The sequence below is a fragment of the Notothenia rossii genome, assembly GCF_949606895.1.
Source record: "Notothenia rossii genome assembly, chromosome: 5".
NCBI classification, from domain to species: Eukaryota; Metazoa; Chordata; class Actinopteri; order Perciformes; family Nototheniidae; genus Notothenia; species Notothenia rossii.
In genome coordinates this window covers 74,861,219-74,876,377 of record NC_136903.1, presented here as the reverse complement: position 1 = coordinate 74,876,377, position 15,159 = coordinate 74,861,219, and the positions used below count along the sequence as shown (strand labels likewise).

Below are 15,159 nucleotides of genomic sequence, written 5' to 3'. Positions count from 1 at the left end.
GGTGGAAGCCGAAGTGCAGAAGGAATAGAAATGTAGTAATTACTGAAACATTCTGATTGGTGTTTGATTATGAAAACTTGAAAACATTATTTACACCAAAAACAATGTTACAAATATAAAACAAGACATAAAGTCAATAGAAATTGAAAATTAGCAACCTGTTTCAAGCATCGGTTCATTTTCATTAGTAACAGCAGCCTTTTCTCCATCGCACCCTTTGGCGCCATCTGTTGGTGTTTTCTGGTGTTTCACCTTGAACACGTCCCACTTCTCAGGAAGGATATCCTTGTTGAACAGAAATGAAGCCACATAGGAAATCATCACAATGGAGATCAAGGCGGACAGCATGCAAATAGTCTTAAAAGGCCAGTGCTGAATGTAAACCCCGTCCTTCCATGTGCAACCTGGGAAATGCAGGATGACAGGAAGATTGAACACGGGTTCTCCACACAGAACTCTCATCACAAAAGAAACGACATAGCCTGTAATGGCCCCGTAGCCGTTGGAAACCCTGATGAAGAGGATGCAGATGAGTTGAGGGAGCATTATGGTGTAAGTCAGGTCTGAGCTCAGGATCCAGAACGCCAAGATGCTGCTGTCCAGGTGGGTGAGGGAAGTTCCCACAATCCCTACCACCGCTATGGAGACGCGAATCACCCACTGCAGCTCTCTGTGCGATGCCTGGAGAAGAAGAAAAGCACATCTTAATTTAGTTAAAAATGTCAAATGACCACACTTTTCTCTCCACCTTTTTTTTTTAGCACCTTATGTCTGATGATCTTGTAGATGTTGGTGGTGAAGATGGAGGTTGCTGCCAACAGGCACGAATCGGTGGATGACATTGCAGCACCGGCGATGGCTCCCATACCAACAACAAAAATGGTTGTTGGGGTAAGATGCAGAAGGATGATGGGCAACACCATGGCCGCCTCTCCTCGCTCATACGGAGAAGGAAAACCATATGTGGTGGAGTTCCAGTCTGCAACATAAGATAGAGATGTTGTAAAGCTATTGAGAAGGTTCACTTAAGTGTATCTTGGTATGATTTACTATTTAACTAAAGTGACTAAATGCTAAAGTATACTTACATTGTATGGCAACATTTTAGGATACACATGTAAATCATAAAGTATTTGCTTAATAGCATGCCTATTAGTAGTGTTAGGAACAATATCACTCGTCACCGGCTTGCGCTTCAATATCAGGATACATGTATGTATTGTCCTTGCAACAATGGAAGTAAAGATCACACACAGAGCTGCATGGGACAAAATAGTTCCCAGACCCTTCACATGTTTATATATAAGAGAGGGTGTTACAGTCACAATACAGAATACCGGTTCAAAGCAGTATTCTGTTCTTAGTTCAGATTAGCTAAAGCCTGCGTGAGAAATAAACATGACAGTCATAAGCCTATCTCCCTAGGGGCTGTGTCATCATGTTAATCGTAGGACCATAGCTATCGTATGTTCAACACAGTGTCTCATGAGCTTCTTCTATGTAATCATACATCCGGTGACGTACACAGCTACGTAGGGCCTTTGTTATCATGTGCTACTCTGACATTGGAAGAGTACATTCAGTATTTGCCAAACAAGTGGCATTTTAGCTTTTTATTAGTCCTCATAAAACCCTTATTAATGCATCATTCTGCATAACAACATTATACAACTGCTATTAACATATTAAGCAAGAGTTTAATAACATCCCAATAAGTGCATATTGATAGGAAGTAGCCGTTTAAAAGGGGCCCAAATATGCTTTTTTGGGTTCAGTGTGTTACAAAGGTCTTGGTGCATTGTTGTGGATATTTTAAACTCGTCAATACTGTAAAGATGTACAATGAGAGTAATCAATAATAAACTGATGAAAGCAGGCAGCGTTGTCTTCTGGTTACTTATTTGAAGCTTCAAAGGTACATGTCTCACAGAGTATAGAGCAGTCTGCTGGAGTGCGCAATAGTCACAGAATAGCAAAGCTTATATACAAGATAGGGCAGGCAGACAGTTTTATGTGTAGCTGTCGAAAGTATAACGGTTATCAGCATATGGAAGTTCAAACTTAGTGTGAAGAGGAGTATCACCACATGGAAGTTCAAACTTAGTGTGAAGAGGAGTAGTTTCAACATAGTCTGCCAAATCAGCTCTGTGGCCTTGAAGCGCTTGAGATTAATGACCCTCTCTTTAGAGTATGCAGAGAAAACAGCACATATGAAGAAATGGTACAGTAGTGTTAGACAATGCTTTTAGTAGCATTTGGTTTTAGCATATAAGGTAACATAAGACCTTTCCACTACAGCATTTAAATGGTCTACAAAGGCTCAAATCCAAAAGTTCCCTCCCAACATTCTTTATCTTTGTGCAGTTATATTTGTGTGAAGATGTATTGGTATTGTGAGTATGCTTGCCAATTTTTACTTGTATGTATTGTTATTTCTACCAATGACCAATTCATTTTCAGGGTTCTTTTTCCTGACCATTTCCCAGATATTGGTCAATTGCTGCTGAATAATGTTCCCATTCAACACTGCGCTGCTGCTGTCCAGTGTGTGAGATTTACCTGTTGAGGCTGCAACAGCACCGATCAGCACAGGTGGAATTCCAATAACGAGGACGACACCTGCCGCTATAAAACAGATCATCCTGGCTGTAGACGTGGAGCTGGAGGAAAGAATCCTTTGGTGGAAGTCTTGAAATGCCAGATTTCCAACACTCTGGAAGAAACAATGACTTATCTTCATTTCTTTGTGCAAATCAACAATGCAGATTCAGAGATACTATCTTAATTTTATTACATGCGTTATTCTCTTATGTTAACACACAGCGCCTACATCCTTCATACATACTTCTAATGCACTTATTTCATGTCTATATCTTGATCAAATCAATTGCTTTATTATTTGGGCTTGAACTAAGTAAAAAAAGGTGCGTTCTTAAAGAGTGCTGCTAGACATTATTTAAAACATAAAAAAATACTTTGCTTTGAAAAATAATATCTATCTGATGGTTTTTCAAATTCTCTTTATTTTATGTAGCTAATTTATAACTCCAGAATGTATGACTGAGTACATATATAATATACCTTACCATTGCTAGGAAATTATCAATCCATCTCCACACGTCATCAGGTTCAATGTGGCCAATCCAGGAGGCCTGAGAGGTGTTGTTGAAAGCTGTTTTAGTGATGTCAGTATAAACATCACTAGCCAGAACAAAGGGGGTACACAGCCACTGTGAGAAGAGGAAATGATACAGTAAAACATTGAAGAGAAAAACATTCATTGTATTGGAAACAACTGCTGTGTTAGTGTTGAACTCACCAAGCTACAAAATACCAATGACAGCTGGACGACATCGGTGAAAACAACGGAATAGAGACCTCCAAGAAGAGTGTAGGTGATGGCTACTGCAGCGGAGATCCAGATGCAAAGACTTAAAGGTAGATCGGAGAAAACGCTAACAGTGACCCCTGTTGGAGGCACACAAAACACACTCCTTTAAACATTAAAGGTCCCCTATTATACTCTTTTTCATCAATATATTATAGGCCTCAGATATATACAAAACATGTATCTGAAGTGTTTGGCTTGAAATATCAAGGGATCATGCATTGCAGCATCCCATAATCCCCTCTGTTTCAGCCCTGTTTCAAAAGTGCTGATTCTGTATCTGTAGCTTTAAATGAAAATAAGGAGCCACTTCCCACGCCCCTCTGAGAGATGTTTGGTTTGAAAAAAACTGAATGGTGCTCTAGGAGGAGATTCAGGTGATAAGGTGGGCGGGTGTTACTGTACCTTGGTTGGTTATTGGCCAATGGATGCACAACTCATTCTTTTCACCAAACATTGTGACATCACAAAGTAGCCAAAATCTTATCAGCTCATTTTCAGACAGGTTTTTATAAAAATGTATCAGGACAAAAAGAGAGAGAATAGTTTTTGTCCTGAAACTTTCAGAATCTCTTAACACAGTGGGGACACATGTTTATGTTTAAATGCATGAACAATTAGATGTTGTATGATAGGTGACCTTCGAATTTGACAACACTTGATTAGAACCTTTGGATAGAAATGTGTTCATGTTACCCAAGGAGATCAATGTGACTGGAACCCACATCAATTCACTGATGAAAGGAATAATGGCAAGAACTGCGGTCAGAGTTTTCCCATACTTCCTCTGAAATGGATCCATCATGGTGATGTAGTTATTTTCCCGCATTGGCTTTGCAAAGAACAGTCCACCTTTAAAAAGACACAGCAAGCATAGTGGTGCAAACAGTTATCATTTAGTTCAAGAATCTTATTTTTAGTATTTTGTGCCTAATGCTTCTTTGTCTTCATTTTTTTGTGGAAGAAGTTCCTTTACTTAAGTAAAAGTAGAAATACTTTGGTCTGAAATACTTAATTACAAGTGAAAGTCCTGAATTCAAAATGTTAGTTAAGTAGAAGTATGGAAGTATTGCCACTTAAATGTACTTAAAGTATCAAATAAAAAAGTACCCATCATGAACCATGGCTGTTTTGAAAGTATGATATTATTATGGAATATTAAATGATTCCTTCCTTTATTGTTTACAAAAACATGTAAGAACATTTACATTTAGGAGTTTGTTAATATTAAGACCATTTTAGGTGTTTCTGTATTGCATAATACAGTATCTTGAGTATGGCCAAGGTTAAGATATTTTAGAAAAGCCATCAGACCCATAGTCTTTTTTATAAGCTCTTGAATTGGGGATTTTAATGATATTTTTAAGATCTTACCAATAATAAAGGAAACTGACATTTGCAGAGGAATAAGAGCCCAGATGAGTCCCTTAGTGGGGTCATAAACCGTCTCTGCAACTCCAATGATAAAGGCACCTCCAACCCAAGTAGCTGCAGTAGGGAATAAACATCACAGACATGCAGAACTTCCATACATTTGGGTAATCTATTCATGAAGATCTAGTTTGAATAGTAAATGATGTGTCTGCTCTTTCAAAACTCACCCGTCATTGTGAAGACTCCCATTGCCAAGCCTACCTTCCGGTTAGCCAGAAAAGAAACTTCCAGCTGTCCACTGTGTGTGTTTTTCTCCATCTTCTTTGATTTAATGGATGCCCAGATACCGATTCCCAACACCAGAAGGTAGAAGAGGAACATCATTATCAGGCCTGGTATATGGACGGCCATGGTGGAGGGTTTTCTGGTGACGACAAACTCAGGGAAAGCGCACAAGGGTTATCAAGACATGCCGAGCTGAAGACAAGGAATGAGGGGATGCATGCAGTAAATTAAACAGAGAACTGTAATGTGATATGATACATTTAAAAAGTCACAGGCAGCTATAGTCAAGGTCATCGTTGACGTCTTGTACTAAACCTCCCTTTTACAGTCAAGACCAGATAGAAAAAGGTAATTTAAGATTAAACTGTGTGGGACCAGAACAACTCAAACCCAACTGCCAACGCCAAAAACAGATGATAATTGTTTTGATTTTTGGAGATAAGTTTTCCTCTTATTATGCAGATGAATTAAAAATGTTATGCTAGTACATGCACCCTTTCTGGCATACAAAAGTATCCTTGAAATTCTTCAGCGATGACTCAATGTAGTCATCTTGTCTTCATTGAAATTAGGGTGGTAGACTTTCTGACGTCTGTGAAACTCAGTTGCGATTTCCAAAATCGTCCTTCTATGTGTCAAACACACGGAAAAAATGAGATGGGGTAAGTTATAAATCTGTACAACAGAGGCTTTAGACACAAAGCTAAAAAACAATGCCATGAAAAAAATGCTCATTTAATTTCTTGTTTTTTTTTACATTATTTCGAATTTAAAAACAGCAATGTGTTTCAAACTCTTTTACAAAAAAGATAAGTTAAGTAAACGAAGAATTTATAAATTCCTACATGTCTATTCCTTCCGCACTTCGGCTCCACACATGGGATTATTAATGATGTGTGCATAACTCTGATACAGAATAGAGATTCCAATATATCGGATTTACAAATCATTTCTATTGTATTATTTTGTTATGTGAAATGAAGTAGAAAAAGTCACAGATCAAATTTGTTTTCAATGGGTGCAGGGTCACAAAACTTGCATCATTCATAATAGAAGGATTTTCAAGGGGAATTAGGAGGGGTACTTAATTACTGACCTTTTTTTATCAATTAAGATTTGTTTGAAAATGTTTTCGACTGAATTTTATTGGAAATTGCGCTTATTAACACATTCATATTATATGATATAACTGTACATATTTAAAAAGTAAGATATAAAAGAAGCACAAATTTCACATGTGGGCCATATTCCATTATACCTTTCGAATTTCCTGCGGGCCAATAAAAAATGGACCACGGGCCGCAGTTGGCTCCCAGGCCGTAGTTTGGACACCCCTGCTGTAGCCTAATCAAGCCATTTTATTTTCACTGACAAAACTGAAACGTTGACCATGTATTATGTCAACACACTTCACCTGTTGAAATCTGTTGACACAATACATTGAATTAAAGTCAAGGTTTCTGTTTTTTTAAGTGTATTTGTCTTCACTAAGTCATGGATACGAATAGAGCATCACCTTTAATTATGTATATATTATATATACATTTACAAACATTTAAATACTCAAGTAAAGTACAACTACCTCAAAAGTGTATTTAAGTACAGTACTTGAGTAAATGTACTTATTTTTACCCCACTTGCTTGCCAATGGTAAAGATGGTAGAGATAGTATGCTGTGCTACACATGTTGTGAAGGAAACCAGAGAGAAACCCGTCATAACAGCCTCTCAGTGGTTTGAAGTTGAGGTTTTCACCTGCGTGTTTGTACTTTCAAATTCTTGCTTAGTTTCACTGTTCTTTGTTTGTTTCCCACAGCAAACTATGGGAGACGTGTTTAGTTCATGGTTAGGATACTGCTCATAAAAACCCAGTACTTCCTGATTTACAGCCAATTTACCACTTGAAGTTACAAATAGGTTATTGATATTAACAAATAAGCATCCACTAAAATTAGGATTACTTTTATACATTTTGTCAAGTATTACAGTGTTAAGCAACTTGCCTGAGTTTCTTCATCGTAGCTGTAATAATATAACAGGGTTATGTAATGATTACATTAAGGTTATGGATGATTGATTTTATGTGTACATACAAACTGTTTATAATTAAAAAAAGATGTTGTAAAATCATTATTTGATTATTTTGTATAGTGTTTTTGTTTCTCCCTAAAATGTGCATGGCTTAATATCTTAAATCAATATGTGCTTATGTCATGCCTCATGATAATAAAATCCCCAGAATGAGGACCGCATGTTCACGTAGTTCATTTTGTGTTTCCAGGCTGACAATGACAACACTGTTCCTGCAGGAACAACAAGTCCTTCTTTGGTTTGAAGAACATGCCAACAATGGCGCCACTGCAATAACCTCATAAAAACCCAAAACAGCGTTTTTTTAGGAAACAAATGCTGAGCCAGCACCAAATCCGACATTAGTAATTGGTTTTGACCTCACAGGTTACATGACCCTCCAGGAGAATAAATCTTGTTGCTGCCATTTAATCAGATAATTCACTTTTAGACTGGAACATTTAAACCTTGTAACTTGCAGTAATCAGAAGACATGACAGCCCTAATTTCCTTCTTTTCACCAGGAAGTTATTCAGAATATATTCCAAATAATTTCAGATACATTTAATTTAAAGAACAATATAGTTTGGTACTTATTACATGCAGACATGTAGGCGTTCAATTAGAAATATTCCAAAATTTGCTTCTGCAAGTAACATACCTTTGATTGCACAGCAGGTCAGCTTAACAAGCTAAATATGTAACTGTATAAGAACAGAAATGAAGAATACTATAATTGAATTTCAACTTTCTTCAAGAGAACTTATACCTATTTTGATTTTATTTAATACAAATAAGAAAATCCAGTAAACTACCAAAATGTTATGGGGAGGTTATGGACAAAAACAAATGCCATATGTAGATTTTGTATTTTAAACCGGCCTAGTGAACTGTTAAAGTTGCCATTGGGGTCATCCTTTCTTTCTCCTTTACTACAGATGAAATATTGTTGACATTGGGAAAGCCGGCTGATAGTTGCCTGTTGATTTTAATTTGTTTTTCGGAGACACTCAACCACAGCAGGAGGTTGTTCAAAATGAGATCAGGGTATGACCAGGTTGTGTCAACATTTGCCTTAAGCTGATTTAAAATAATATTTTCTAAAGGAACAACATTGTGTTCTGATCATGAGTGTCTTTTTAACTTCACTTGTTATAAAAATGCATATTTTCATGGCACCAACGACTTTGTAAAAATACAAAGTTGTAGATCTCGTCTACAGACATAAGCTCAAGTTATCAAATAATATCATAACCGAACAACGTCTTTTAAAAATGTTAGTCAAATAATTATTTTTATTATTTATTTCATGACAAAAATAAAGCAAATTATTTGGGAATAACTTACACTTAACAATGGTGAAAACATTGGACTGTTCATATTTGAGATCCAGCAAGTGTGTCTGTAGATGGATGGACTTTTGAATGTTAAACAAAAGCATAGTGTAATGAGTTATTATGTCCAATTTACTACTTCTTTTAGGAATCAGGATCTGGGGTCTTTCATATCTCTTTCCTACTGAAGGCCAGGCTCATAGAGTCAAAGTGGAGCAGTTCTTTGACTTGTATAACCTGCTGCTCACAGCAACAGGTTATTTCCAGTCTTCTACTGTTGCTCCCTCACTGGTTTCATTTGGTTGACTGTCGTAGTCTCTTCTGATGGTTGCAACGGTGAGTCCTTGGTCTGTGTATTAGATTTTTTTTTAGAGGAGCGTTTTTTCCCGATGGCCTGTATAACATCAGAAGCCGCCCAGTGGTCCCGGGTCAGCGCATCCTGCAGGGTGAAGGGGCCGTCTCTGGTCCGCCTAACTCCCCTACACACTGCTGTGCTGCGCAGCTCCAGTCCTATCTCATGCACAACTTTGCGCAAATATTTCTGAGTTTCATTAATACACTGCACCTCTGTAAGAACAGGGAAAACTATTAGTTAGTATTTTAATTATTTGCATATTTACAATTGTGAAATTAGATTTGTCGTTTGTCAAATTAAATGGCATTTACCTAAAGTGAAGTTGGGGGGCTCGAAGTGAATGCAGCGTAAGCCTGTCAGAATAGGCAGCGATTTCCCATCTGGACCAAGTGAACCTCGCACAGCCATCTCATAGGCTTCCTGCGAACGCATGTCTACGTTTGAATACAATAACAAGGCCTTTTGATTGGCTCCCTGCAGCATCGCCAAGACTCTTTCCAGCTTATCCTTTGTGATGTGACCTGTTGAAAGCAACAATATTTTAGAGTCAGATATAGTCAAACTCACAATAATTGATGCAATCACCCTTAGTTTTGTTTGGCCAGTGATTAAAACATGACATCTCCTACATTCAAAAGGTGGAAATGACACAAAGGAAAGGTCACATATTATATAATGCTCAAAATATATCAACTGGTGATGATAAAATCCTTCACAGTAACATACTACAGGGTGATTGGCTGATGGAAAATTGTATTCAACACCTTCTCACTTGTAATGATCTTAAACTATATCTCGGTATGTAACGTACATTTACTATTGAAACTGAAACCGTACAGGAAAAATTAAGTTATCCTACCGTATGTTGATCTTTCCACAATTCTGCCTGTGTGAGAGAAATCATCTGTTGCAGTCCCAAATTCCCCCTCCAACGTGTAATCCTGAAACACATCAAACAACATTAAACCTGTGTATATAGTATCTGTATTGCATCTGATGTAAAACCAGCAGGAATGATAAATTACCCTTGTGACTCGTGTATTGTAGAGATTATTTAGGACCTTGTTTCCATTACCAACAGCAAGAACTGAAGTTAAAAAAAAAGGAAGGAATACTTTGAGAGATGTCATATATTAAATATAACATGATCTGAAAAAAAAGATTAAATCATACCCAGAACGCCAGAAGAGGATGCATCCAGGCGATGTCCTACTCCAACTTTTATATTCTGAAATTCAGGTCCAGTCACTAACACACACAGAAGAAACACATTTTATTTACTCAATTCGGTAATGAGCCATCAAGCCAGTCTCTATGGTTTGTTTTTAAATGAACAGGGGAGAATGGGTAAAATGTGATGAACAGGGGGAATGGGTAAAATGTAATGAACAGGGGGGAATGGGTAAAATGTGATGAACAGGGGGGAATGGGTCAAATGTGATGAACAGGGGGGAATGGGTCAAATGTGATGAACAGGGGGGAATGGGTCAAATGTAATGAACAGGGGAAATGGGTAAAATGTGATGAACAGGGGGGAATGGGTAAAATGTAATGAACAGGGGGGAATGAGTAAATGTGATGACAAAAATGACATCTCCCTGTTGAGTTACAGACTTTATTCGGACCAGCATTAAGGTAGGAAAGCAGATTATAAATCAGAAACCCAGCTCCCTAGCAGAAGATACTTTTCACCAAGTCATGATTTATACTAATATCAAATTAAGATTATTGAGTAAGTAAACTACAAAGGCTGAGTTTGTAAATATAAACACACAGTGTTTTTTGGGAGCACTGTAGTGACAATTATAAGTTATTTGAGAGCAAACAGCATTAACCTATAATTAACCTATAATACTTGTGTGTTGATTTGAATCAACTCAGTTGACAAGGGAGGTCAAGTGGACACACGTACCCAGAGGATGCTTGGACAGTACTGGCATAGAGGCTGCAGACAGTGTGAGTCCTTTGGGTGCTTCAGCCTCACTGACTGGGAGTGCCAAGAAGCGCACCTCCGTAGGAAGTGGCTGGGACGGTGTAGCATTCAATCCTAGAGAGAGAGTTGAGAGACAATACAAAAAGACAACAGCTTAAAAAAGTGAAATTGAATAGCAATTAAAATCATTGGTCAATGAAGTACAAGATGTTTCTCAAGAGTTCAGAAGTTTGTAAAGCTTGTTTTGTTTGTACATGATTTAAAGACAACAACAAAAAAACATGTTTTTATGAGAAACTGAAAAATATCTAGCCTTGTGGACATGCAGTTCGTCTATATAAAACATCAAGTTATCTACTTCATTGTTGTTAGACTCTAAATTCAAAAATAACAACAAACTTTCTGTAATAGGGACAAAGAAGTTACAGTTCAGCCAGATTCAAAATCATTTTGAGTTCAAAAGGAACGAGTACACTGACAAACAATAAATGAGAAAAGGACTTTCCCATGAGAGTAAAGCTGAGAGAATTGTCCTATCATCTCTGTTGGTCCACAAGGTTAAAGACAAGGCTGAGTCACTTGTTGTTAATTGTTCATCTGTAATAAACTGTATCATTCCTAACAGCAGACATGTTAAATTGTTAGTGTGTTCGATGGACTACATTTTTCAGGATGCGTTATCCTCACCTTTTAGAAGACTTGTCTCGATGCTACCACGTACTAGTTTCCAGTGGACACCAGCGGGTTTGTAAACACAAAACAAACCCTCTATTTTCCGAAACATCCGAATAGCTGGAGTTGCCATTATGTTAATAACATCAGGTCATCCCGGTCTCTAAAGATATAGAACCAGGGTAACCTTGAGGCTTTTTCACGGATAAAAGTAGTTAGTTTTCGGTAGATTTTTCTCCATTTGACTTTACTACATCCATTGCATGGTAACCTTAGCGCATGCGTAGATGTCTTTCAAATGTATTTATGTGTAGTTAACTCTCTCTGAACACACTGCCCCCTGCGGTACTGGAGGTATAACTGGCAGAACTGTACGACAAGGTGACGACAAGCCGTGTGAAATGAAAACACCAGGATAAATAATGAACGGCTTTATATTGAGTAGGAAATAGGAAAGGCAGAATATAGTTGACTATTTTTTGGGAAGGTTGATTGAAAGTTATACAAAGGAATTGACTTCGAAGGAGCCATAACTCCAGCCAATGGCAGAAGCTATCTGCTGTATTATACAGCAGATAGGCCTACAGCTTTTCAACGATATCTCTGATGACTCATCAGAGATATCGTTGAAAAGCTCAGTCTCTCCTGCCCAATCCATAGCACAATCTCATGGGATCCATATGTATTTGTATCAGCAAACAATCTTGAAAGTACAAAGGGGTCTTAAACCAAGAAAATAAATCTCATTGGCTGGTGTCAATTTCTGACAACTTGATTCGTTCAGATGCATCACTAAAACACTTCCTCGTTAGCTTTCCGCCGGAAATTTAAATCTCCAAATGGCAAAAGAATAGCGAAAAAAACGTTCACAGAGAAGACGACAACAATTGTCACTTGCACTAAACAAGGTTATACAAAAAACAAATGACCCCGAACATGAAATACCTTCACAGAGTGCGTCGAGGCGCAAGCGCTGTCATCCAAAGAACAGGAGGGTTTAGGTAGCGCCACACAGCAATCTTTAAAGGTCGTTTTCTCAAAATGAGTTTTTTCCTATGGTTTTTTCTCCTACTCTGAGTCAGTAATGTCCACTTCAGTAGCACTTCCATACACCAAACCTTCCAGTATATAACATTTTATACCTAGAAACATGGCGAAAATTGATATTTTAGGGCTGTTGACAGTATTTTCTGATGTATGGAGTGATAGAAAGAGATATCCAAAATCCCTTCTGTAAAAGCCTTAGATGCTAATATCACTACAAAATTAAACAAGAATTTGGAACCTGGTTTATCCAATGTTCAGAGTTGTGTTCCTGAAATGTGTTAAAATATGCGCATATTACTCCATGAGAGTATGGCTCATTTGCATATTTAAACATGCTATTTCAGAAAACTTGTAATACAAAAAACAATTGTCTTAATTTAAGTAATTAACTGGAGAAAAAACGTGTGTTGAATTGTTTATTAACATGCAAGTACACTTTGTATCTTCTTTTTTCTGAAGGAAAAACAGCTGAGGTCAGAGAGACCCTGCAATCCATGCAGAAGGACAGACTCTCAGTTGGACACTGGGTTGTAAAGTACCAGCAGAACCGCGAGAAGAAGCAGGAGAAACGCCGGCTGAAAGCAGAGGCTCAACACGTCAAATATATCGCCTTCAAGAGGCATGGCCCCCAGCAATCTCTGCTCGATAAACTGTTGGACTGGTACGTCTGCTAAAACAACTGCCTAAAATCCACTTTCTAACAGATTTTTTTTATTGTTATTGTTATTTACCTTGTTTCTTTGTTTTCTTTATTGTTTTTTCTTTAGTAAAAATGCATTGAACAATAAAAGTGTCTGCAAAAACTGGCGCACAGAGGAAAAAGTAGAAACTGAGCATGTCACTGATAACTCCAACTATCTTCTCCTTTCTGCGAAACCAAACCGAAAGTCTGATGGTATGTATCATCAGGGTTGGGAAGGTTAATTAAAAATGTAATCCGTTACAATAACGAGTTACACATCCTTAATCTGAGTATCAAAATACCAAATTAATTGAACCTGATTACTTTCCGTTACTTTTGGAATACGTCAATATGAAGTGCAATGCAAATAAAAACAAGAGAAAATAAACAACAATAAGATGATTTTTACTTAAGTGTATGTAACAATGTAACCTTAGAAAAGAGAAACCAAGATATTTCATATCAAAAATGTAGTAACAGTTAGGGTTCACAAATGCTGTTAATGCTTAATACATAAATCAAAAGCACAGAATGTATTTTTGTTTAAAAAAAATCAGGTGTCTACCTACTGCATTCAAAAATGAATGTTTTTAAAATAAAGGAGAATTAAAGTAGCCTAAATATGAACAATGAAGACAATTATTTCAGTACGTCGACCTATAATATATCGATCTTTATTTCTAAATGTATTGTACATTTGTGATCCTGTTTGTTATTTCAATTTTCTAACAATAATCTGTGACATGTAATCCGATACTTCATAGCTTGTGTCATATTCCTCTACTGTGGCCTTGTGTCACATTTTGTATTAACATGCAAGTAAACTTTGTATCTTCTTTTATCTGAAGGAAAAACCGCTGAGGTCAGAGAGACCCTGCAGTCCATGCAGAAGGACAGACTCTCAGTTGAACACTGGGTTGGAAAGTACCAGCAGAACCACGAGAAGAAGCGGGAAAAACGCTGGCTGAAAGCAGAGGCTCAACACGAAGAATACATCGCCTCCAAGAGCCATGGCCCCCAGCAATCCCTGCTGAATGAACTGTTGGACTGGTCCGTCTGCTAAAAACAGCAGCTTTAAATCCAGATCTTACAGATTTCATTTTATTGTTATTTACCTTGTTTCTTCTTAAGTATAAAAGTTTTCATTTGAAAATATCAAGTTGTTCTGTTCACTGAGGTAAATATGGTACTTATACTATAATACATGTATGTAGTACCTTTAAATAATTTGCATATCTTAATGATAAAAAATAAGATCAACACTTGAGATACACCGTTCTTTTTTCTCCTGGGGAAAGATACCGAAGTTGGGCCGTCATTGTTCCATCAACTGGTCAAACATGTACCACACATGATAATGTGACGTTACACATTAATTAACTTTCTTATTTTTAGACACACACACACTTTCTTATATATTAGATTACTAGCATTACGCTTATATGACATTTCTAAGACACACAAGGTATCCATCCATCCATCTTTTAACGCATATCCGGAGTCGGGTCACGGAGAGAGCATTTCCAGAAAATGGCCCCAAATGTATATTTCCATCGCCTCATCAACCAGCTCTGACTGGGGGGTTCCAAGGTATTCCCAGGCCAGCGTGGAGATATAAGATATAATCCCTCCAACTGGTCCTGGGTCTGCCCCTTGGTCTCCTACCAGCTGGACGTGCCTGGATCACCACCCCAGGGAGGCGGCCTACAAGGGGCCCGAACCACCTCAACTGACATATAACAAAGGAGCTGCAGTTTTAAATTCTCATGTAACTTAAACCATTAAAAATAAGTATAGGTGAAGTCTGGCGGTATGAATTGACCTCTCACCATCAGTTGGTATGACTGGTACAAAGCAAACTGAGCTGAAGTTAGAGTACACATGTCAAACATGATGTTTCCTTAAGTTTAAGGTCAGAAAGAATAACATAAGTGTTGTTATATATGGCTATTATCATACAGTAACCGTGGACCCCACAACAATAGGAGACCTGACAGAAATGTGTGTGAGAGTACTTATT

The 15,159-nt window shown here is 37.6% G+C and overlaps 3 protein-coding genes across 3 annotated transcripts; 1 reads left to right on the top strand and 2 right to left on the bottom strand.

Annotated features, from left to right (window-relative positions):
• Positions 1–88: 88 nt before the first annotated feature.
• Positions 89–8,580, bottom strand: LOC307042036 (high affinity choline transporter 1-like). Its single transcript, XM_079685719.1, has 9 exons — positions 8,464–8,580; positions 4,990–5,675; positions 4,763–4,876; positions 4,085–4,240; positions 3,320–3,468; positions 3,087–3,230; positions 2,560–2,713; positions 765–979; positions 89–681 (listed from the first exon to the last, which is right to left on the bottom strand). The coding sequence occupies exons 2-9, from the start codon at positions 5,171–5,173 to the stop codon at positions 151–153; spliced, it is 1,647 nt and encodes a 548-aa protein (XP_079541845.1). The 5' UTR covers positions 5,174–5,675; positions 8,464–8,580; the 3' UTR covers positions 89–150.
• On the bottom strand, positions 8,394–11,683 carry trub2 (TruB pseudouridine (psi) synthase family member 2). The gene is made up of 7 exons (XM_079685726.1): positions 11,426–11,683; positions 10,718–10,852; positions 9,979–10,053; positions 9,831–9,892; positions 9,665–9,746; positions 9,117–9,326; positions 8,394–9,017 (listed from the first exon to the last, which is right to left on the bottom strand). The coding sequence occupies exons 1-7, from the start codon at positions 11,541–11,543 to the stop codon at positions 8,722–8,724; spliced, it is 978 nt and encodes a 325-aa protein (XP_079541852.1). The 5' UTR covers positions 11,544–11,683; the 3' UTR covers positions 8,394–8,721.
• Positions 11,684–11,769: 86 nt separating this feature from the next.
• Positions 11,770–14,202, top strand: LOC307038890 (uncharacterized protein; the record flags this gene model as incomplete). The annotated part of the gene is made up of 4 exons (XM_079680564.1): positions 11,770–11,791; positions 12,917–13,118; positions 13,225–13,352; positions 13,988–14,202. Exons 2-4 carry the CDS (start codon positions 12,952–12,954, stop codon positions 14,200–14,202), a joined length of 510 nt encoding a protein of 169 aa, XP_079536690.1. The 5' UTR covers positions 11,770–11,791; positions 12,917–12,951.
• Positions 14,203–15,159: the final 957 nt, after the last annotated feature.

Excerpts from the sequence above, each read along its gene's own strand:
- LOC307042036 (XM_079685719.1), bottom strand. The coding sequence starts at position 5,173 with ATGGCCGTCCATATACCAGGCCTGATAATGATGTTCCTCTTCTACCTT. Across the intron at positions 980-2,559 it reads TGCTGTTGCAGCCTCAACAG|ACTGGAACTCCACCACATAT; the intron begins GTAAATCTCACA and ends CTTATGTTGCAG. Across the intron at positions 682-764 it reads ACAAGATCATCAGACATAAG|GCATCGCACAGAGAGCTGCA; the intron begins GTGCTAAAAAAA and ends CTTCTTCTCCAG.
- trub2 (XM_079685726.1), bottom strand. The coding sequence starts at position 11,543 with ATGGCAACTCCAGCTATTCGGATGTTTCGGAAAATAGAGGGTTTGTTT. Across the intron at positions 10,054-10,717 it reads ACTGTCCAAGCATCCTCTGG|TGACTGGACCTGAATTTCAG; the intron begins GTACGTGTGTCC and ends TGTGTGTGTTAG. Across the intron at positions 9,747-9,830 it reads ACAATACACGAGTCACAAGG|GATTACACGTTGGAGGGGGA; the intron begins GTAATTTATCAT and ends GATGTGTTTCAG.